Source organism: Perca flavescens, chromosome 5 (assembly GCF_004354835.1).
Source record: "Perca flavescens isolate YP-PL-M2 chromosome 5, PFLA_1.0, whole genome shotgun sequence".
Classification (NCBI taxonomy): Eukaryota; Metazoa; Chordata; class Actinopteri; order Perciformes; family Percidae; genus Perca; species Perca flavescens.
In genome coordinates, this window is record NC_041335.1 from 31,479,765 (window position 1) to 31,502,624 (window position 22,860).

General features: G+C 39.5%; 1 protein-coding gene across 1 annotated transcript in view; it reads right to left on the reverse strand.

Moving 5' to 3' along the window:
• Positions 1-5,359: 5,359 nt before the first annotated feature.
• The window catches only part of cfap299 (cilia and flagella associated protein 299), a 75,706-nt gene continuing 58,205 nt past the window's right edge, over positions 5,360-22,860 (reverse strand). The window contains exons 4-6 of the mRNA XM_028578819.1: positions 19,781-19,923; positions 8,077-8,206; positions 5,360-6,384 (exon numbers count right to left, since the gene is read on the reverse strand). Of these exons, the coding sequence (XP_028434620.1) occupies positions 6,292-6,384; positions 8,077-8,206; positions 19,781-19,923 (366 nt within the window). The 3' untranslated portion in view covers positions 5,360-6,291. The remainder of the gene's footprint in view (positions 6,385-8,076; positions 8,207-19,780; positions 19,924-22,860) is intronic.

Below are 22,860 nucleotides of genomic sequence, written 5' to 3' on the forward strand. Positions count from 1 at the left end.
GACAAATTATCTTATCAAGAGCTGAAAGGCTGTGTTGTCAGTTGATTCAAGACGGATCTTTAAAATATTTCATTAAAGGAAATTCCGCCAATTTATTGAACTGATTTTGAATATCTAAACAGCTGCCGCAGAACAGCCCCTCCGTGCGTAATTTCTACTCCACAGAGCTGTGCGTCTGGACCGCGCTGCTGAATGAAGCGGCTTATTGTCGGCATTAAAGGCTCTCTCCCCTATTTAGTTTAGTTCAATAGAGTTAAGCACACACATCCTGTACCATCACGGTCCGATCCGGATGCTGTACTGTGCCTCCCCCGACCCCCTCCCCACCGCCCCCCCCCAAAACAGCTCATCCAGGCGGGGTTTAAACAGCCAGCCACCCACCACCCCCCGCCACTGAGCTTCTCTTTCAGGGGCACTCGGGAGGAAATGATTAGGGCATTTCCCCGCCCTTGGACATCTGATGGCAATAATATTAGCATGCCATGTCCTTCATAGCAGTCAACACACTGAACGGGTTTAACCCCTTTAACTGTGAGGAGATGGGCAGGACAGAATCAATTCAAACAACAGCAAAGTGGCAGCAGAGTGCAGTCAGCTGGCAGAAAGGACCTGACTGGATCAACCCAGAACAATCAATCAATCAATTAATCAATCAATCAATCAATCAGTGCATGTTTCAGACCTATATGCATAAGACAGACATAAAGGACATACAAATATAAATGAGCCTTGGCCATAATTTTGAAAGATACCTACTTGGTTTGTCTAACTCGGACTGCTAAAGCCTTGTATTAGCTTCAAATACAGTTTGTAATGTATTTTTACAAACCAGGAATGTGGATCATGTTCCCCATCACTTACACAGGAATGAATCTCTTAATGATCAGTAACAGGAGGAATGATAACAGCTAGCAAAACCTGTTTCAATGAAGGCACATGGGCACCTGACTTGTTTAAAGACAGATTTGATCCTTTAACAAAAGGCCTACTTAACATTTTGAGGTGCACGTGCCTGGCGGTTTGGTTTATCCAATGGAGGAACTAGTTCAAGTGCTTTTCTGAATGACTGCGCTGAAAGAGCAAATCACATAAGGACACTGTAATTAGAACAACTATTGAGTTCAAATTGTAGTTGCTGTAGAGAAAGCAATCAGTATCCTCTAGAAATATGCTTATGAATGTGAAAACAACCATGCACAGTAGCATAAAAGCCTGATTCAAATTGGGGTTGTTTATCTTTTTATTTTACTGCTGCTGTCAGTACTCTGTTGAAAAAAGAATGTTGTTGAAACAATCTGAGTAAAGGGAAATTCATTCAATCAAACGTGTTGATGAATTCCTCAAGTTTTACACACCGGGCCACACTTGACTGATTTGATTCAGACTTTAGCGTTGCATCAGCTGAACAGCAATGTTTCGACAATGTTAAAATGACTTAATGTAGCATGTGTGCAGTAAATATCAGAGGTTATCCACAGCATAACTACCAAATGTAGCCTACCATGTGTTACACCATTTTTGAAAACTTATGGTTTCTCTCCTTCATTCTCAAAAAAATCCAGTCCACACAAACACTGTTTAAAAAAAAATATCCGTCCAAATGAAAACACAAAAAAAACAATTGAAGCGCTGTCAAGAGCAACAGGTGGCGATATAACCCTAACGCTAAAGCCATCAGAAGCCTGAAAAAAAAAGTTAACGGAAGGCTACCTGGCTGCAATTGCGCATTGATTGCTCCATTGCGCATTCTGACGCCTTTGTTCCTCAATATAATGGAAGAGTAACTGTACATTTATGTGTAAACATGCTAAAAGTCCTGTGAACAAAGATAGATACAGCACTATTTTGGCCATGTCTACCATTGCACAAAATGTTGCCTCATTTGGGACGCCCCACAAAAGGAGATAACAGTGTACACTTTCCCCTGTCTATATGTCAACACTGAAAACAGAGCTTCAGAAAAATAAAAAGATCTGCTTTCAGTTAATTAAAACGCAGTTAGCGTGTGGACAAAAGGCCAAAACACATAGCTATAGCTATGTTTAAAAAAATACCCAGGTACGTGTGGATTAGGCCTTAGTGCGAAATGAAATGGCTGCAGTCATCAAAAGCTTTGGTCAAGACTAATTCTTTAGCCATAGTGTCATAATGTTTACCTGAAGTTTGTTTTGGAGCTTGTCAATTTTGTTGCCATCCATCTGAGGCTTAAATGCTGTTGGTAATAAAATGTCCAATGTTAACAAGGTAACAAAGTACAAATACTTAGTTACTGTACTTAAGTAGAATTTCACATATCTGTACTTTACTTTGTTATTTATATTATTAGAAACTTTCACTTTTTTTTTTAAGATAATTGTTTTGGGCTTTTCCGCCTTCAATGGACAGGACAGCTAGGTGAGAAAGGGGAGAGAGAGGAGGAAGACATGCAGGAAATCATCACAGGTCGGACTCGAACCCTGGACCCCTGCGTCAAGGCCTAAACCTCTATTTAAATGTGCGCCTGCTCTACCCACTGAACCAACCCGGCCACAACATTTTCAATTTTACTCCTCTACTTTTCCTCAATAAAATGTATACTTTTACTCCACTACTTTTCCCCTCAGTGTCTTCGTTACCCGTTACCTACAAGAAATGCTTTTGGACGTTGGAGTGAACAAAAACTTAAAATTATGTTTCTGTTTTTCTCTTTGTTGATGTCAGACTTGTGGTATGGAAACCCTGAATAGTATGCTTTACTAAAAGGAAGCCACAATAGAGTTCATTATCAAAGTTTTTCTGTATTTTAACTTCTAATAGTTAAGCACATTTAATATCAGAAAATTACTTTTGATACTCAAGTACAGTAAATATCAGATACTTACAGACTTTTACTCAAGTAATATTCTAAAAGGTGACTTTAACTTCAAACAAAGTCATTTTCTGGTAAGATACTTGTACTTTTACTCAAGTATTGCTTTCAAGTACTTTATAGGAAAGACTGGAAATGTCAAACACATAAAAGAGGCCAAACTAAATGAAGAGACATTAAATTAAGGTGAAACCAAGCTTGTTACATAGAGAAGGCTGAATAGTGCCTCGACTATCTAAGGCCCATATTAGTCTGAATCCACCTCTTTACCTCATGTTGTGTATATTAGGGGCAAGTCAGGCCTCAAACTAATAAAACCATGCTTCAGTTAAAACCCCAACAGCTTAAAAGCCCAATAAAAGAAATGAAGAGGGATATAACCATTTAAAGACTTTTATATTGTAGATCGTTACTATTTATAGACACATGATCTGTCTGGGTGAGTTCCAGCAACTTGTTGTTTTGAGGTTTGGTTTTCCACAGAGGTACTGTACGTCACAGAAAAAAAGTAGCATTTCACTAGTGATTCTTGCTTGTTTGTCAGTCCACCGGCATTTTAAGTTTTCACATCTGTTGTTTTGATTGGTAGGTGTTTGGAGCGACTGATACCACTTTCAGGGAGGGAGAGCAGAGCGGGCTGTTTCATCACCATCACCGTGCCACATGAATGAGCTGCGGCCTGTAAACCTAAACAGCTGTAGATGAGGGTGAAATGTTCATTTGCCACCCGGACAGTTTGCGTCTTTACTCCCAACACTTAAACACCAAGCAGGGCAGATAGTGAGACAGATAGTCAGGTGGACAGCCCTCGCCTCAAGGTTAAATCTGGTCAAAAACAATGACACTCCCAACACAATTCTTCTGCCAAATTTGAATTGTATGTCCAGTTAGTTTTGTTGAGGCAACAGCCTAAAACTCAAAAAATATATTTAAAGACATACTACAACAAAAACACATTGTGAAGATGAAGAGAAAATAAATGAAACACAACCTCCTCTCGACCCAGTTAATCACATAGTTTTTTGTAAAAGTCCAGAAGACTTTTACAAAGTCTGTTCATCATCACCCCAAAATAGGCCCAGAGCTCACATCTTCTTTATAAAAAATAAAAAAAAACACTGACTAAGAAAACCCCAAACCAGACCCCCATTCCCTGAGCCCCTGCTTTTACAGAACCAGAACCCACATCCACATGTCACCACACATATTGTTTCAATGAGGTTAATTCAGCCAGTGGAAGGCTGCCGTGGTAACCGGGTGTTAGAATGAACTAATTTGATTAAATCTCGTAAATTTCAGAAATAAATTTCAGCTTAATTGATGCAGGGGAAAGTAGTAAAATGGCACATTAATGCGTATGCTTATGGCTGCTTCTATGTCAGTTTAAAGGGATCAACATGTTGCTTTCTTGCAGAGAGTTAGATGAAAAAAAAAACAATACCACTTTACTGTCTATACATTACATTAAGCTACACCCAGGAGACAGTTATCTTAGCGTAATGGGAAGACAGGAAGCAAGCCTGGCTCTGTCTAAAGGTAGAAAGGAATCATACTATTTCTTGGCTGGGAGCCATGACAAAGAATCCAGGGAGTCCAAGAAATAGTCCGGCACAACTTCCTGTGAAACCACAACTCTGGGTTTTGTACGGATTAAACAAACCAGATATAACATGTTAATTGTGAAGCTTGAGAGGTGCTGGTGAGCGGATTTTGTTACCTTTGGAGAAGCTAGCTGTTTCCCCCTGTTTCTAGTCTTTATGCTAAGCTAAGTGGCTTCTGGCTGTACTTTTATATTCACCACTGATATGAGAGAGCTTTCCTCTCATCTAACTCTTAGAAAGCAAAAGCAACAGGGTTTCGAGAAGTAATTCAAAGAATGGGGGGAAAAGTGCATTGGTGAGTGAAGAGTTGATACAAGTATAAAGGCGGATACTATGCTCCATGGTTAGACTGTACATTAACAACCTCCACAAAGCTGGTACAGTACAGGCCAAAAGTTTGGACACACCTTCTCATTCAATGTGTTTCTTTATTTTCATGACTATTTACATTGTAGATTCTCACTGAAGGCATCAAAACTATGAATGAACACATATGGAATTATGTACTTAACAAAAAAGTGTGAAATAACTGAAAACATGTCTTATATTTTAGATTCCTCAAAGTAGCCACCCTTTGCTTTTTTTGATAACTCTTCAAACCCTTGGTGTTCTCTCAATGAGCTTCATGATGTAGTCACCTGAAATGGTTTTCACTTCACAGGTGTGCTTTGTCAGGGTTAATTAGTGGAATTTTTTCCCTTATTAATAAAAAAGGAAAGGGTGGCTACTTTGAAGAATCTAAAATATAAGACATGTTTTCAGTTATTTCACACTTTTTTGTTAAGTACATAATTCCATATGTGTTCATTCATAGTTTTGATGCCTTCAGTGAGAATCTACAATGTAAATAGTCATGAAAATAAAAAGGAAACACATTGAATGAGAAAGTGTGTCCAAACTTTTGGCCTGTACCTGTGCAGGATGTTTCCTTTTGACTGAATGGTATAAGTGTTTCCTCCCAAATAGGTGTCTGCAGAGTCTACAGACAATTAATTTAACAACAAAGACCCTGTAATTTGTTGTTCACAGCTTATAGACATAGATAATGTTACTTGTGGTGGGGCTGAATTTTTACCATGTGTTTCAATAACAAATGCAAAAAAGTGTAAGTCTACTACAAGTCTTCTGTACTTCCTAAATCATTTCTAAAGCAGGTTATTTGTAAAGTTGTCTTCCATTTAAAAAAATACCATAGTAAATGACTAATATGTAAATAACAGAGCACTTTGATGTCCTGTAAAGTGTGCCTTGAATCTGGGAACATGCGGAATGCTTTAAGGCCATTAACCATTCTTCCAGTCCAATTGGAGCTACCACAGCCTAGGGGAGGACATAAAAGCAACCCCCATCATCTTTCAAAGCTCTTACGCCTTTAATTTGTTTAGACAAACAGCCCAAAACATGCCAGGCCAAACGATGGGACGATCCCAGGGTCCCCGAGCAGGTTCCATTCCTTCAGGGAATGCCAAAAAAACTCAGCCAAACTGGGTATTTACTAAATGGATTAAATAAGGCCAAAGAACTTTACAGTAAAACTATGTTACATTTACATAGGTGGGAAATGTCCCAAAATCTGAAGTAACACATCAAATCTCAGGTTATTTGCAAGGAAACTTCCAAGTTGTCACACTGGTCCATCCACTTCTTACCTCTGGGAATCCTCAGTTTAAAGCCATTTTTTTTCCACTGCAGCACCTCCACCCAGATGGCATGCATGATATGAGGGCAACAGTTTGTAAATGGTGGTGCAACTACTGTACAGCAACTCGGTCAAATTAGAGGCTTCCAGTGCTCTCCAATATGTGCCATATGTATGAATGTGTCGGCAGCAGCCTCTGAAGCTTAGACTGTCCTGATGTTGTGGTCATAGATGACGACATGGATGTAGAGATCCGATTGTAGGAATGTCCTGTTGGAGTCCTCACCAGGGCCAGACTGAAACCCAGCACAGAGTTAGAGCAGTTAGTAGGGCTAACAGCATTATCTACAGTCTATAAAGGTGCATTCAGACTACATCCGCAAAGTATCCCTTCAGTGCAGGTTTAAAATGTGAAAGCTGCCATAGATAAAGCCTGTTAGTAATTAAACAAAACCTCAGATATCCAGAACACATCTCTTTATAATAAAGGTATATTAAAGTGGAGGCCAAGTGCAGAAGAATTTGACAGTGACTGTAATTGTTCATTTTCCAAGATGTTTTGTGTTACTTTGAATGTCAAATTTGACACGGCCCCACCACTAAGATGTGAAGCCACTACCAGCTGGGAACATTTATTCAAGGCTAAGTGTGTCAAAAGCTTCTAGTGGGAGTGGATCCATAGCCAACCATTACACTCAATTTACACTTTTACCTCAAACACACTTGTGGGTGTCCTAATAAGTGAGACGGTCTTCCTTTGCAAGTTCAAAAGAGCATCAATAAAAATAGACCGATAAAAATGACTTGACACATTTAGAGAAAATAAGAAATGCTGGCTAAACTAAATGATAAGCATCTACTTTTTCGGGAAACAAAACTTCATCTAAGTGACTGTAAACTTTTACTTTGATTGACTAAAGCCATTGTCACAACTGATATACAGTATGACAACCCCTCCACCCCCCAACCCACTTTCTGGCTAGGATAGAAAAAGTGGTCACAGTATGACAAAAAGCAGAAAAACAAACAAACCACCCAAAATGAGTTGATGTAAACCTTGATTTTGGAAGGTTCCACTGCGGATCTGTGGCCACATGAGCAGCTAGTGAGCTCATGGTGGGTTAAAAACCGGATGGTTCTGTGCTGCTCCGTTTTGAGCCAATCTGAGCTGAGCTGATCTGAGCGGGGTTCTGGGCACACGGGTGGTTTGCTGTGTCTGGCTTCCTATGCCTTCTCTTGTGTTTTTAATAGACAGCCTGGTCGGGGCGGTGCTCGACCGCAGCTAGAACACTGAGCTGACATTTTGGTGCTTGGCCTCAAAAACGCAGTCCCCACAGCTCTGTCTGCAATTTCAAAATAGTTCAGCCCCACACCAACTACTTCCCTACCCCCCAGCAAAGAGGGGAACTGGAGAGAAAAAAAACACAGTCTGTCAGTCGTTATTGTTCCGTGGCCCCTGTCGGACTCGGAGTGTGGAGGAAGCACCTGTCTCGACCCCTTGATTCTCCGTTCTTTGTGCAGGTGGAAAGCAAACATCTATCCCTCCCACTGATGTCTTTCTCTCTCTGAGTTTCTCCAACTGATTCTCTTATTGTGTAGTCTCCCTCTTAAAATGACTGTTTATGATATATCTGAGGTTAATTAAAGACTCGCGAAGAACTAGGCAATTAGTAAAATTGTCAGAAAGGTGAAAATTGCATTTTTGCCAGCAAGACCCCAGGCCATATTAAACAAACAGGATGTTGTGGGTACATGGCAAGTTAGTCACCTGAGCCACAAGGACAACAACATGTGTTTTCAAAGAAGTCCCTGCTGCAGCAAAAAGCCTTTGAAAAGATCTTTTTAGCCCTGTAGCCGTTCTGCTTTCCTGGGACATTTTAATGCTGTGGAACAGGTGAACTGATCTAATTAGCAGTGCCATTTGTCTCCCTGGGGCTTAAAAACAAAACAGGACAACACCAACAACAACAACAACAACACAAACCTACCAAAGGGTCCACATTTAAGATCTTTTTGTCCCTCTTGTTCTTAAAGAGAAGGCCGTTAGGGTCGTCATAAATCACCTCAAAGTTAGGGCTCGAGTTGGACGTGGACACCTGTGTCTTCCAGTTGTAGTAGCTGTAGAGAAAAGGCAACAGTAATTGTTAGATGATTAAGGTGAAGACATATTTTAAGCTTAAAGGTGCTTTCAAACCAACATGGCATCATGACTTTGCGTAAACATATGGCGTGTTATCTGTACGCGTTTTGAGCTATCCACGTGTATGTCTACGATGTATACAGCAGATGTAAACATACACACGTGGCGTCTTATCGTGAGATCGTGGTGTACCATTGCGAGAACAATGTAAAAAAAAAAAAGAATAAAAAGAAAAAGGTTGGGTTTAGGAAAAGAACATTGGGAAAGGCTTTAGAAACACAAAAAACGACAAAAACACGACGGTGACCAACGTCACACGCTTAGGAAAACAATAAACGGTTAAAAAAACACCACACACGGGACGCAATCCCGGCTCTCCTGGGTGAAAGTCCTGTGTTTTACCCATCCGCCACCCCAACCAAGCTCTCTCTGCGGACTTATGTCCTTTCATACAACTCCCTACGGTGAAAATTCACACGTAATGTAGGTCAATGGCGGCCGAACAGCGTTGATAAACACGCTAAAAAGGGATTATGCGTCTTGATAACACGCAAAAACGGCATACGAATTGGCGTGTCATACATACGCCACTTTATGAGATCAGTCTGTTTCAAACAGTGAGGGGTTACTCAATGCAGTGGTAAAGTGGAAGCCAACGTTGTTTGGCAAGAATTATCTTAAACGATTGCACTTTGCTTTTTAAACTACTGGAAGCTACCAAGTATTGTAAGGTTGGCACTCGCTGAACATGCCAGGCCATTTAGTTTTGTTTTTGTGGGCGTACACACACATATTGCTTAAGAGAAACACATTTGAAACACATGGATTTAGATGATAGGATGCAACCCATAGTACTCAAGGAGGGTGGGGGAGTATTGCGACATGGTTATATTGTTTTGGTTGTAAAATAAAAATAGTTGAAAACAGGTCAGCTTTAGATGAGATGCTACATGTATGTGAACCACAGGAAAACCAATCTGTAGTGCAGCTTACATTGCATTCTGTCTATCCTCTTGCCTTCTGTTGCGATGCACGTAGCATCTTCAGTGCACCTTGGGTTCTACTGTCTAAATGGCCTCACATAGGTTATACAGTATGAATGTAGAATGGATGAAAAAGACGATAACCCTACATATAGATATTACCAGTCGAACACAAAGTCAAAATGCTCAACTCTGTCTATGAATTTCACTCTAAAATTTCAAGAGTTTAGTTTTAGGTTGGGCTGTGATTGGCTGGTTGCATCACTGCAACATAACAGAATGAAAAGATGGTTCTATTTGCCAGATTCAAGCAGCAATGCAAGTCAAAGTAGTTGAGCTTCGAAAGACAAGCAATGCCTTTTTGGATTTCAAATGCGAGTCAGCTGAGTCTGATGGTTGACACTTGTTCTGCAATATGTTTCAGCTCACAGTAGATAGAAATGTTTTGAATGTGATCTAGATGAAGAAGAACGTGGTAATAACAGGTCACATTTTTGTTTTGCATGACTTTGCAAGATTTTAAGAAAAGACTGATGCTCAGTGGTAGTGGTGTGTGCTACATGACCATTTGGCATTCTGCTTTTTCTGAACAGCAGGAGGCTTTAAAACAACACATGAGCACCATATTGAGGTCATGACTTATGTTTAAAGGAGGAAAGATAACTTTACGGATTATAGAGAATTACACAGCCATAGTTATTGTATCAATATTCAACAGCAGGTTATAAAAGAACTTTGCTTTGCAGGAAAGAGAGGACTACAACCTGCAGAGTCAAGTATCTTTTGTTAGAGTGGCTGAAGGTAAACGTCTGTTTCCAATTTGATGGTGAAGGCTCTGTGTTGCAGTTTGCCAGGCCAGGCATTAAAGTAAAGCTGTGGCTAATAAGCAATTGAAACCAAAGAAAGGGATGAAATCCAAAATAAATGACGATTAATTTACAGCATCCAATGGGATCATGCTCTGCTTTTAGGTTTGGGTCTGTTATTTTTGATACAGCAGAGCAATAGTGTGCAACTTTGTGACAGAGTTAAAGGGACAAAATGTATTGGACCTTCAGGTTACAGTAATACATTTAGCCTGTGCATCAATTTAAGGATGTGATTTATTAACATTTGATATATTACACAATTAGGTAGTGTTTATCCCTATCAAGTCATTTATCAACTAAAGCTTCTCCAATAGTTTGATGGAGCAAAAAAAAAAAAAAAAAAACATCCATTGCAGCTTGACATTTTCTAGCCATGAAATTGGCAGATATCTTCTCCTTGCTGATGTGAAATAAGAGGTTGGTTGGAAGTTGAAACACCTCATTAAGGTAGTGTTGAATACTGCATTGTTCCCATGTTAAGTTTGGATTCTGCACAACCTTTTATCTGAAAGGAGCCAGGCATGGAAACTAAAGACAAAAGTCTTTGGTTTAACTTAGTTAAAAAATGCAAACATCAATTAAATGAGGCCAGATTGAGCTTTAGTTCCCCATCTGTTTGAGTTCATCAGATTAATTTGAGACATATTTATGTATCAAACACTTTTTCTTTGTATTGTCCAAATTGTTATTGCTATGCTATTGTTCTGGAATGGGTTTTTGCTTCTGTGAAACACTAAACCGTGTTTTGAAAATTGTTATGCAAAGATTTATTATTATGATTACCATTGAAACATGTTAGAAACATGTATCCCTACTGATAAATTACATTTAAGAAATTTTCTTAAGGCAAACCATTAAAAGCCAACAAAAACCTAAATAATGCAACTGCGGTAACCGGTTTGAATTTTGTTATACCAAGTAATGAGGCAAAAATAACCCTTGATTCTTATAGAGCTGTGCTCTCCAGGCAGTGGTGGCCATTTTCGGTGGTACTCATCATTAGCTGTTCACATAATAGTAACACAACTCCACGTAACACTCTTGAGTGCTGATGGTTGCTCTAGCGGGCCTCAAACAGCAGTTTGTGGTCCAAGAAGAAAGTTGGACTTGAGGGAGGAGTCTAAGTGTAAATCTGGGAAGAGCAACGTCATGTTGGGGGGCTGAGTGGGCTGAAGCTGCAGCAACAAGTTGTAAATATTGGACCATAACACAATGGAGAGGTGCCAGCATGCTGCAGGTTATATTTCCCTTGCTGATGTTTTACTGGAGCCAATACATGATGAACAGCATGTATATTATTATTAATGACCCACACTATGTAAAATACATCTCAAAATGTTTACATTTACGTTGTGAGACCTCTGCGGGTTTATTTTTTTAAAGATTATTTTTTGGGGCTTTCCCCTTTGATACATAGAGACAGTGGATAGGCATTAAAGGGGGAGAGAGATGGGGGATGACACGCAGCGATCGGATTCGAACCCGCGCCGCTGCAGGACTCAGCCAAAAGGGGTGAACGCTCTTACTGGGTGAGCTAGAGGCCTCCCCATATTTTGGTTGTTTGGCTGGTGTCAAGATGTTTTCTGTAGGATCTGTTTCAGAGGCAGTCTCGAGTGGCATATAAAACTAGTTTGCAAATACTCATTTGGATTTGAGCCATAAAGATATTTTCTGACTTCTGATTTTCTGACTGAAGCAAACATATAGTACAAGCAATATATAAAAAAAACTTACTGATGTGGCCTTTCCAAAACCCAGAGACCCCCATGCAATTTTGGGAAATGTAAATACATATTTCTGCAGAATGGTCTGCTTTTGAATAGCTATGAAAAGGGCCAGCTATTCCAGCCAATAGCGAGAGCGACTGTCTTTACTACTGGTATCCTGGCAATATGGTTTTCATGGTTTTCATACTTTTGACTGGGGACTTGATTTGGACTTGTCTCAATGGATTTTAACTTGAAACTTGACTTGGATTTGTCTGAAAATGACTGACGCAAGGCTCAAACTGTCTCAAATTACTTGATATGTTCTCTAAGACAATTGAGAATTGATTTTGAACTTGACACTAAATTAGGACACTCAAATGACTTTGAATTGAGACTTGATTTGGTATTGCCTGAATGAATGAGGCTTGACTTGGACTTGACTCAATGGACTTTAATTTGGGACTTGACCTGGACTTGTTTCAAATGACTGAAGACTTGTCTTGATGGACTTTAACTTGGGAATTGACTTGGACTTTTTTCAAATGACTTGAGACTTGACTTTTAATTGTCTTGATTTACTTTGACTTAAGACTTTCATTCGACTTGAGACTTGGCTCAAACTCTTAAAATCAATGATTTAGTTCCAAATTTACCACAACACAATGATGATAGTTTGGTAGAGAAAAACTAACTGTTTATGATTTCATAAACAGTTTGTGATTTTATGTTTCATATTGCCCACTTCTAGTAGGCTCTACTATATTTTGATACTACAATTGGATGCAACACATATCGGCACATGTGACAGTATACAATCTGACGTCTCAGATATCTGTCAACCATCTCCTGCCAGCTTTCTGAGTAGTATTCCTCTCCAGTAACACACATGCAATGGATGCTTCTGAACAGTGCAAACTGTGGGGAAAATACACTGATGCATAAAATTATAAGGTATGATAGGACGAGAGCTCTTTTTCAAGTTGCCAACAGCGCTGAGTAAAGCAGGTTCAAAATAGAATGCTGCAATGCCCCAATTATGAAATACAAATTGAGGTTTTTCCCTTAAAACTCAGGATTTTGTCTTAGAATTGCTTTCAGACAGATGCATACTTCTTCTCTTTGTAAATTAGATCTGACAGCGTTTCATTGACTATTTTTACCAAAATGCCATACAACAATTAACATATTTTTGGTCGACCACTTTTATTCCATGGTGAACCGCTTACTTTTACAAGAGAAATGGGACAGATGTGAGATATTTTAACACTGAACATGAAAAAGACTGACGGAAGTGTGAAAAAAGTAGTTTTGAAGCAATGCCGAGAATTTTGTTCATACGTTACTTGGATGTGTTTATTGGACCCACCTCCCTCACTGTCCCATATGAACTGTCACCAGGGCAACTAACAGCATGGTCGGTGCACATTTGGTCACAAAGAAAGCTCCAGCAGCTGGATGGCACCACACCCAGACACATGGACCAGTAAAAGTGTGAGAACCTGGATTTGGTGGAAACAATGACGGTGCTCTCAGCACCGGTTCCTGGTTCCCTATGCATTTGCCATGGCTGTTTGACATGTGCAATGTGCCTTTTCACTTTCCATAGTTACCGTGCTTAGCTCTATTGTTATCTCCAGGCGGTCATTTTCCAGGGCAATGTCAACAGTCTCATTATAGGGCTCAGAGGAGCTGGACTCTTTGTGCTGGATGATATATATCATAAATGCGCAAATACCTTGCATGTGTATTCGTTCAGCTGTTTTTCTCTGTAGTGGCTGAAGAATACAAGTCCAGTAACTGTTTCTGAAGTTAATGTTTCCACTGTAAATCACAAAAGGCCTCTTCAGTGTTAAGAGTCAAAGTGTAACGAGTTGAATTTACGGTTAAGCCTTCTGGGTGCATGGGGTGTATTTCAAGGACATATCACAGATGAGCCATGTCCAGTTGACAACCCCATAAACAAACCCACTGTATCCAACCAGCCACTTACACACACCTGTTTTTAATCATTATTTTTGGTTCAATTGGGGAATTTGTTAATATTTATTAAAGCACAACTTAAGTGCATCTGTCTTAATGGGGTGTGAAAATTGGGTGCTTTTGAGTTCATGTTGTTCTTATTTTTATGTTGTTGCCCCAAACACGACTGAGATGAACACATTACCGGAAGCATTTTTCTAAGCTGTCAATATAACAAAAAGCTGAAACAATTAGTCAATTTCTAATCAATTAATCATTTACTGCTTTAATCCAACAAAAATACCAAACATTCTTTGGCTTCTTAAATGTGATGATTTGCTACTTGTTTATTTCAAATCACTGTAAACTGAAGACCTCTGGTCAGACAAAAGAAGACATCTGAAGTTGTCACCTTGGCCTCTAGGAACTTGTGATGGACATTTTTCCATTATGCTTTAGACTTTTTATAGACTAATTGAGCAATTGAAAGTTACTTATACTGTTAATAAACAGGGTATTTTTTTATGAAAATGGGTACAAACAAAAAATGACAACAGTTATACATAACATAGACCCTCACCCTACTAACCAAAGTTGATAGTTATAATGGGCCAATGTAGGTTAGGGTTTTCATTTCTATGTTAACAATCCAAAAATATACACAGCTGCTTATTTTGAGCAAATTACACCATATGCTCATAACATATTTTAAAATGTTTCAGTTTGCCATCAGGGCTTCCATCAGATCTACACATGCACACACAAACACACACTGGCCAGAGCCATTACATAATGTGGTGACACAACTGGGTGTTATCCCATATTCCATTTGACTGGAGCTCAAGAGGCTAATAGCACCTTGACTAAAGAAGGTTAGTCAACTCAGTCCAAACAGTATCAGCACGTAGAACAAACAGCCCAATTGGATTTAACCCCGAGGATCCAGCCAATGAAGTATGTGTGCCATGTGTGAAGATCAACACACGACACAGAATGTTCTGGCTTACCAGCAAATATTTATCAAACTGGCAGACTCTACTATGATAGAATATCCCACCACCCCCATTAAAGCTCTGACACAATGCTTTAGGCCGTGCCGCTAAATCACCTTCTGAGCTGGAACAGTTTCTCTTTTGTATTAAAAGTTAATAAAATAGGACAGCAGTGCAAATATTTTCACAGCGGAAAATGAAGCCAGACACACAGGTGCATTGCAGAGGCTGAGCGTGGAGGCAATATAGTTTTGGCTTCGGAAAAGGCATGCGCTGTGTTTAGACCGAGCAGATCCTTCAAATTCAATCTTTCAGTATGTCACCAAATGCACGCAGGGTAGAGAAAGTTTAATATGATCCAGCATTTTCAAAAGTTCTTTGAATTAGAACGATTCCATGAATAATACATGTAAGGTATTGCTGACTTCAGAACACCAAGGAATGTGAATGATGTAGTTACTGTAAGAGGGTAGATTAAAAAAAAACATTTGGTGAACTCAATGAGAGTCATACTTTCACGCAAAACACACTGTAACAATTTAAAGAGGAAAAGAATCAATTACAACTACCATATATATGTCAGATGTTGCCCTTAAAAGTCTACTAAACACAGGGACTGAAGAGGGAGAGAGATAAAGAGAGGAAGGAGGGGAACAGCCAGAGTGCATAAACAGATGGTCACTTTGCTGGGGAACATTAAATAGACATCAGAGATGCTGTAGGCACATCTGGAGTGGCAGGAAGCTGGGTGCACAGAGCTGCAGATCTGTGGGATAATTAGATGAGGGTGTGTGTGTGTGTGTGTATGTGTGTGTGTGCGCCTGCGCTGGAAGAGTAAAAAGTGATGGAGACAAAAATTAAATGAAGATATAGCCTTTAAACAAGTGATATTGTTTTTTTTTTTACCCTACATGTGCAGTATCAGTGTCAGATTTTGGTTAAATGTATTTAAAGGCTTCACTCTTGCCCTGAAGTTACAGGAACAAAAACTGACCAGTTTCACATGTGTATCTGAAAGTTATTGTCTCTCAGAGGCACACTCAGAGGTTACTTATCTGTATAGTCATTTATATGTTTGTAATTTTTTTTTTTTTGCCAAGTCGTATAAAGTATTATCACTTAATATCAGTATTTACAAAAGTTTGTCAAGGAAATTGCAGTTTTATTATTACTACCAATATTGCTTCTATTGTTATGTGGTTTGGTGTTATTAACTGCTTCTTAGATGTAAACTTTCTACAGATGCAACAAGGAAAATGCTGTGCTTGATTTACTTTAACCAGGTTTCCCAGGAGGTCAGAGGCTTACATATGACTTTACAAATGACATTAATATGTCCCACCCACACAGTGTGCCTGCTAAAATAAATGAAGCCCTGTGTTCAACTGATTTTTGCTCCGTGCTGCTCCTATAGAGTAGATTCAAATGCAAAGATCCTGGAGGTAAATATTTCAAAATGTAAAAGTGATTCCAACTGTGTCAGACTCAAACTGACTAACATCTCTATGAGCCATTATGTTTTAGTTTTCTGATATAGCAGATGACCAAACAGTGGTCCATTAATGACAACAGTCAAAATTAACAACCTCAAAAAAGCCAGCTGTAGTTCCTGTTTTTGCAACTAAAGACCAAGACCATATCAAAATGCTTACTAAATCCGCATTTTAATGTGGTCTTGCTTCCATAATTGTTGGAGATGAAGGTTGTAGTAGGAAATAATGAAGGGAAGATGTTTAAAAAGTTGAAACATCTGCACATAACCCTCTAGTGTTACAAAATGTGGAAAAAGTATTAAATAATGTCAATAGAAAAAAGCTTGATGCGTTTAGTCTTTAGCATCCAGTTCATCATGTGTTGTCTCATTATTTTTGCAAAGGGCCATCACACCAATCACAGAAAGTTGGAAAGTAAATACACGTTATCCACACCATACTGCTGGAGCAGAGATGCAATTTACATTTTACATAATTAATATTTTCCTCCAACCAATTCATTTTTCTTCTTCCTTTGCTCCGGGGAGATACTCTGCTACTGCTATTTTATTTCTCTCCTCGAGACATTGCAGACTGTGTACGTGAACCTATCCACCCTTCCTTGCTGGAGGTGGGAGGTGGAGGCCAGAGCTGGCACTGGTGTCGCTGCTCTGTGTGCTTTGTGGCTGTGGAGGAGGAGGAGGGACAGGATTCAGAGTCCTGCGGTGGGAGGTTTAGTGCACTGAGTGGGCAGCAGCTCCAGCATCTGCTCCCTCTTAGCGGCAACCACACTGGGTGTTATTGTTCCCGACAGAGATGAAAAAAGGGTGGGGGGTGACATAGGAGGGGAGAGAAGGGGAGATGTAGCAAAGCATGGAAGGCGAGGTAAGAGAAGTTGAAAATAAAGACAAAGAGATGTGTAAATTAATGTTTAGTTGGTGAAAGAAAAGAGACACAGAGAGGGAGTGTGAAGTCAGATGTCGGATGGAGGGAGGGCAGGGAGACCCGTGTAGGGGGGGAGCCTCATAAAACCATCATTAGGGACTAGGTTGTACCTCCAGGCATGCTCGCCCAATGACTCACGCCTACAGCTTGTTAGGACTTCCACTCGAGTTCAAGGCCACGAGCGGGATTGTGTGTCAGAACACATGGTGAGAAATGGATAAATAAAACAACAAAGCTTCGCATGTCTGACACTTTGGTTTTAAAGAAAGGGAAAACCACTTCCAAAAATAAAACACACACTGTCATCCTTGTTGTCCTTCAACTGCTGTAGAAAAAGACATTTCTCTGTGATATTATTTAATTATTGACATGCAAATTGTGCTTATGAATGTAAAGAACACTGTTATATCCTTAAAAGGATTGCAATTAATAGTAAAATACAGTATGGATGTTTTTAGGGCAGCTATGCAATGCACATCTTGTAACAATGAAAATACTGTTGTTGAATCACAGTATGCTTGGTTTTGTGATATTTAAAATTCGGACTAACTAGTACCAACGAGTGTGTTTTGGTCAAATCTCAAGAAAATTTTTTGACTACCTCAGTCTTACTTTTCTAATTTTATCCTGAAAGTTAAAAATGATTGTGCAAACTCGCTACTGAAATACTCACATGGCTGTCAGAGCTTCTAGTAAACTACTGTACCTTTTGGTTTAACTGTGAACCAAAGTTCAAGTCCTACACAACAAGAATGATGGTCAAAACTAAGAAAAGATCCAGATCATGGACAAAGGCCTATTTTACCTTTATAATCTGTCCACATTAGGTCATTAGAGAAAATGTTCTGCCCAGTGTCAATGAGGTTATACAGGGTGCATGCCATTTGGCTGAACTCTGAAAATAACCATGTAATACTCTCATTACCCCCTTGTCTAGTCGTGTTTGTCCTCATGGGATTTTTCGCACCTATCTGAAATGTTGGTAATATGTTACTATGCACGAGCATGTGGAATGTGGGAATGGTTTTGGCTCCGGTAATTTGCTGACAGCTCTATATGTACACAGCTCTCCTGATAGACAACGAATTACAAAGATGTTACCTGCCCCACTGAGGGACACAGACTAGATTTTAGCTTACACCTGTAAGGTCAGCAGTTTGCCTGTGGCTTGGCCTAGAATTGTGCGACTGGCACTGATGCATGTAGTTGCTCAACATACAGTATATTATACGCCAGGTTAAAAGAAACCTGAAAACTTGGGTTTTAAACTTAAAGCAGCCATGTGTAGGATCAGCTTAACAGTACAAGTGTCTTTTTAGACACTGTAAATTCTCTTATTCTGGTGGCTTTAAGCTGCTCTAATCAATCATATTTTACAATACCAATGGACTTGTTGTAATTAGGTATAAATTGCTTCATCAGAATTGATTAACACTGGCATTTCAGGCAAACCACCCAACAACTGTCATTCTAACATGGAACCTCCTGACTGACTAGTGCTGCTGCAGCTAACAATTATTTTGATTATCGATTAATCTACGTACATTCCCAGCAAAATTTCCTCAAGACTTAGGTCACATTTAAAAGTGCTCGTTTTGTTATACCACCAACCAAAAAACCCAAAGATATTGAATTTAAAATGACATAGAACATTACCCCAAATCAGCAAGAAGAGCTTGGGCACAACTTAGTTAAGTAATCACTAATGTGAAATTGCAAGCATGGCACATGATAGTTTGTTTGAATAGGACCTCTTAATCAAATCAATCAATTAGCTCAGGGATCTTCAACAGGGGGTCCTCAGAGTCACTCCAGGGGGGCATCCAAATTATTGTTAATTTTTGAAATGTTTTAAAAAAATGTAAGTCTTAACATGATTCCAACATATTATTAGAAAATATAAATCCCCACTGATGGTAGGATTACTGACCAATAGGTAATGTAGCCACTAATGTTGCCATCCACAGATACAGACTGTTTCACATTTGTTTCACATTTTAGGGTTAACATTAAAACATGATTTATAAAACACAATTAAAACAATTATAGGCTATTTGAATATCTTAGTATTCTATGCAAAAAAGGTATCTGTAAATGCTTTAGGCTGCCCTAAAAGTTATTGTAGGACCAGATTAATATGCAACTTCATTTTATACAATAAATGTAGTAAGGGGTCCCTGATCCGTCTCTCTTTCAGTTAAGGGGTCCTTGGCTTAAAAAACTTTGAAGACACCTGAATTAGCTGATCTATTTATCTCTCAATGTATCTAATCCCAATGGCCATAAAATCTATTACACACAGGCAATCTGTGATTACAAATTTACTGACTCTAATTCATGTCTGTCTTGTCCAGACAGGTTCAGCACTTTGGCAGCTCTACTCAGCTTTACTTTGGAAGTGTATATTCATTCCCCATTCATGCTGAGGCCACGAGGGCTGATGCTGTACATATTAAATATACTGGCCCTTTGCATAGCTCCTTCCAAGCCTTGGTCTCTCACATCAACCTGAGTCTTTAATCCTGGATAATAAGATTTCCTTACTCTTCAAATCTTGTCAAATCCCACTCAAGTCAAGATCTCCCAAACCAACGTGGACATGTTGCAATGGAAGGCGACTTACCATAAATCCGAGCGCCCTGGCATGAGCCTCTTCTTTCCGCTGAAATATGGTTCAAAATCTTGGGTCTTGAGTCTGTGGGCGTAGTCTATATAGCCAGATACTTCCTGTCCAAGAGTATTATGATCCCTTATGAAAATGACCGACTGTAAAAAGAGAAAAAGAAGAAAACCCTCTGTGTAAATAATCATGGCCATCAAGCCCCTCCTGAGTAAAAGCCAGGAAGGCCAATGTCACTTGTTAAAAGTGGACTGATACGGGGGATCTGTTACAAATCCTCCCACTTTGAAATACAAAGACTCATGTTATACGGTTTAAATCAGAAACGACTCCAACTAATGTCGTCTTGCGATGGCCCAAGCTCACCGAGGTGGGCTGTCTACAGAATATCCTGCTCAGATAAGTGCGTGGGACTCAAGCTGAATCCTTCGACTTACAGTAACTAGAGTCTCAGTTCCGTTCCAGTACACCTACAGTCCGGGCGAGAATGTTGCTTAAAATGACAAGAAATGTGGAGTCCTAAGTCAAAACTTAATACTGTAAGTTGTGTGAATAGTTAAGGAACTTTTTGGATAAAAAATAAGGTGGGAAAATCAAGTAAAAAATGTCCTTAAAAAGGTGATTAAAGGTGTGGCCCATGTCAATAAAATTGACTTGTTTTGACTAGAGTCAGTCTGAAATGTTTTTAGACTAATCAATCCCCATGGTTCAGGCTGTAACAATAGCAGAGTCATTTTCCCTTTGAATAACAAAACCACACAATGAAAAAACAGTGCTTTGATGTTAAAGGTCCCATGGCATGAAAATGTCACTTTATAAGGTTTTTTAACATTAATATGAGTTCTCCCAGCCTGCCTATGGTCCCCCTGTGGCTAGAAATGGTGATAGGTGTAAACCGAGCCCTGGGTATCCTGCTCTGCCTTTGAGAAAATGAAAGCTCAGATGGGCCAATCTGGAATCTTCTCCTTATGAGGTCATAGGGGGCAAGGTTACCTCCCCTTTCTCTGCTTTGCCCACCCAGAGAATTTGGCCCACCCATGAGAGAGCGGCATCATGGCTTTCAAACGAGCAAAGTGGCAGTTGGTCAAGGCCACACCCCACCCTCCACCTTGCCCCCCCTCTCCTCCTCAATAGCCACAGACACAGAAATGGCACATACTAAGGAAAGCTCATTGTGGGACTGGCTCTAGTGGCTGTAATTCTGCACCAAGGCTGAATTTCGAGAAAGAGACTTCAGATACAGTATTAGGGGACCACTAAGGCCTATATAAAAGCATCCAAAGAGCACCATGTCATTGGACCTTTAATATCTTCAGACCAGCCCTGAAATGGACCCGAATCCAAAACCATAGATGCATAAATAAATGTTTTTATTTAAAAAAAAAAATGTTCCGAAAACGATCAGCAGACAGTCCGCTTGGTCTGAAGTAAACCTGAGGATAGTTAGTTATTTAAGGTATTTATGAAATTGTATTTGATACGATTGTCGATATTTACACATTTCACACACAATTTTTTATTGCTAATCATCTGTCAATATTAATACTTTTCTGTACTGCTTTGGAAATATAGGTTTCTGATCTGTCATTCCAATAAACCTTATTTGAATTTGAACACCATCACTGTCAGCAGCATGATGCTCCACAAATTACACTTGACAGTTTACACTGCAATGATTATGATGTACGATATTATTAGACCTGAGAGCGACTCAGCTTGGGTATTAGACTATTGTCACACGGACCCAAGACCCACGGTAATAGCTTGTTAAATGCTACAAAAAAATTGTAAATTTTATTGGCAAAAATGCTCAGAATAAAAGAAAAGATTGTTTGAAAAGAGCTACTGGGAGCACCTGTGGCTTAGGGGTTAAGACCTAAAAAAAAAAAATAACTACTGGATGTCAGAGCAACATCGGTTAGCTCTCTATATTCCAAATACTGCTTTTGATCAGAACTCTATGAGTAAGAAGAAAAAAAGGCTTTGATTCTCAAATGCAAACAAAACACATAAATCTAAAGACAGTTTCCCGCCTGCTCATCAGAGACCAGGTCTTTGAAGGGAGCCCATCCCAGACATAACCTGGGATAAAAAAAAAAAAAGGATGACAAATGGTTTTTGTCACCGGTTTCAGACAAAGCAAATGGAAGGCAAGTAGTCCAAATCCTCCCTCAGGGGACATCAGAACATGAAATGATCTTTTCATGTTGATTTGATGGTTTAGATAACACATGATGACAATGGATGGGAAGAACTCCAAACAGAGGACACACTCAGGTGTCAAGAGGTTGTTTTGTCTGCCTTCACAAAGATAAAAAGAAGCTTTTCTTTCTTTCTTGAAAAAAGGAGGACTCTTTTTTTTTTTTTTTTTTGTCTCTGACTTGTCTTGTTTACTCTGAGCATGAATGAGTCTCACTTGTGGGCCTACAGTAACACAGTAAGAGGATCCAAGCTGAATACCTCAGCTAGCGATATCACATATGTATAGGCCTAACTGTCAAGGCACGGGCCATCTGTGGATCCCTTTACTAAAAAGGCGTGAGATAACTAGCGCTCCAGAGCTCAGAAGAAAAGAGGGTTCCTTTCTCTCTGTCTCTCAAACATTTAAAACAGATGCTATCAGGTTCACAGCTGGCTGGAAGCCTGGGCCAGATACCCTACCAACTGGCTTCTGTCCTCCGGCAGCCAGCCTTGAAAAGACATCATCAGGTGGACCCAGCAAAGGCAAAGGAGGCAAGTAACATTTGGGTAGTGGCGCTAAAAATAAATATAGCAAAATTCATCTATAGAGAACACGTAAATTAATAAGGTCAGTTTGCTAAAAGAGTCTGTACAACAACAACATCTTACTTTGATGCAGTCTGTGGTCCTGGGCTGTTTTCAGGTTTTAGAACTGGTTCTATTCCAAATGTAAGCCAATTAAATAAAGATAAAACAATGATGGCTTCAATGGCTTTATATAGAGCAGGCTCCTGCTAGCTGTTTTCATGCTTCTCTACACAAAGTGCAGCATCTAGACTTCTAGGGTCTCTGCTGCCCGCATTTGCTGAATAATATGATTATTCTTGCAGCAATATGTAGCT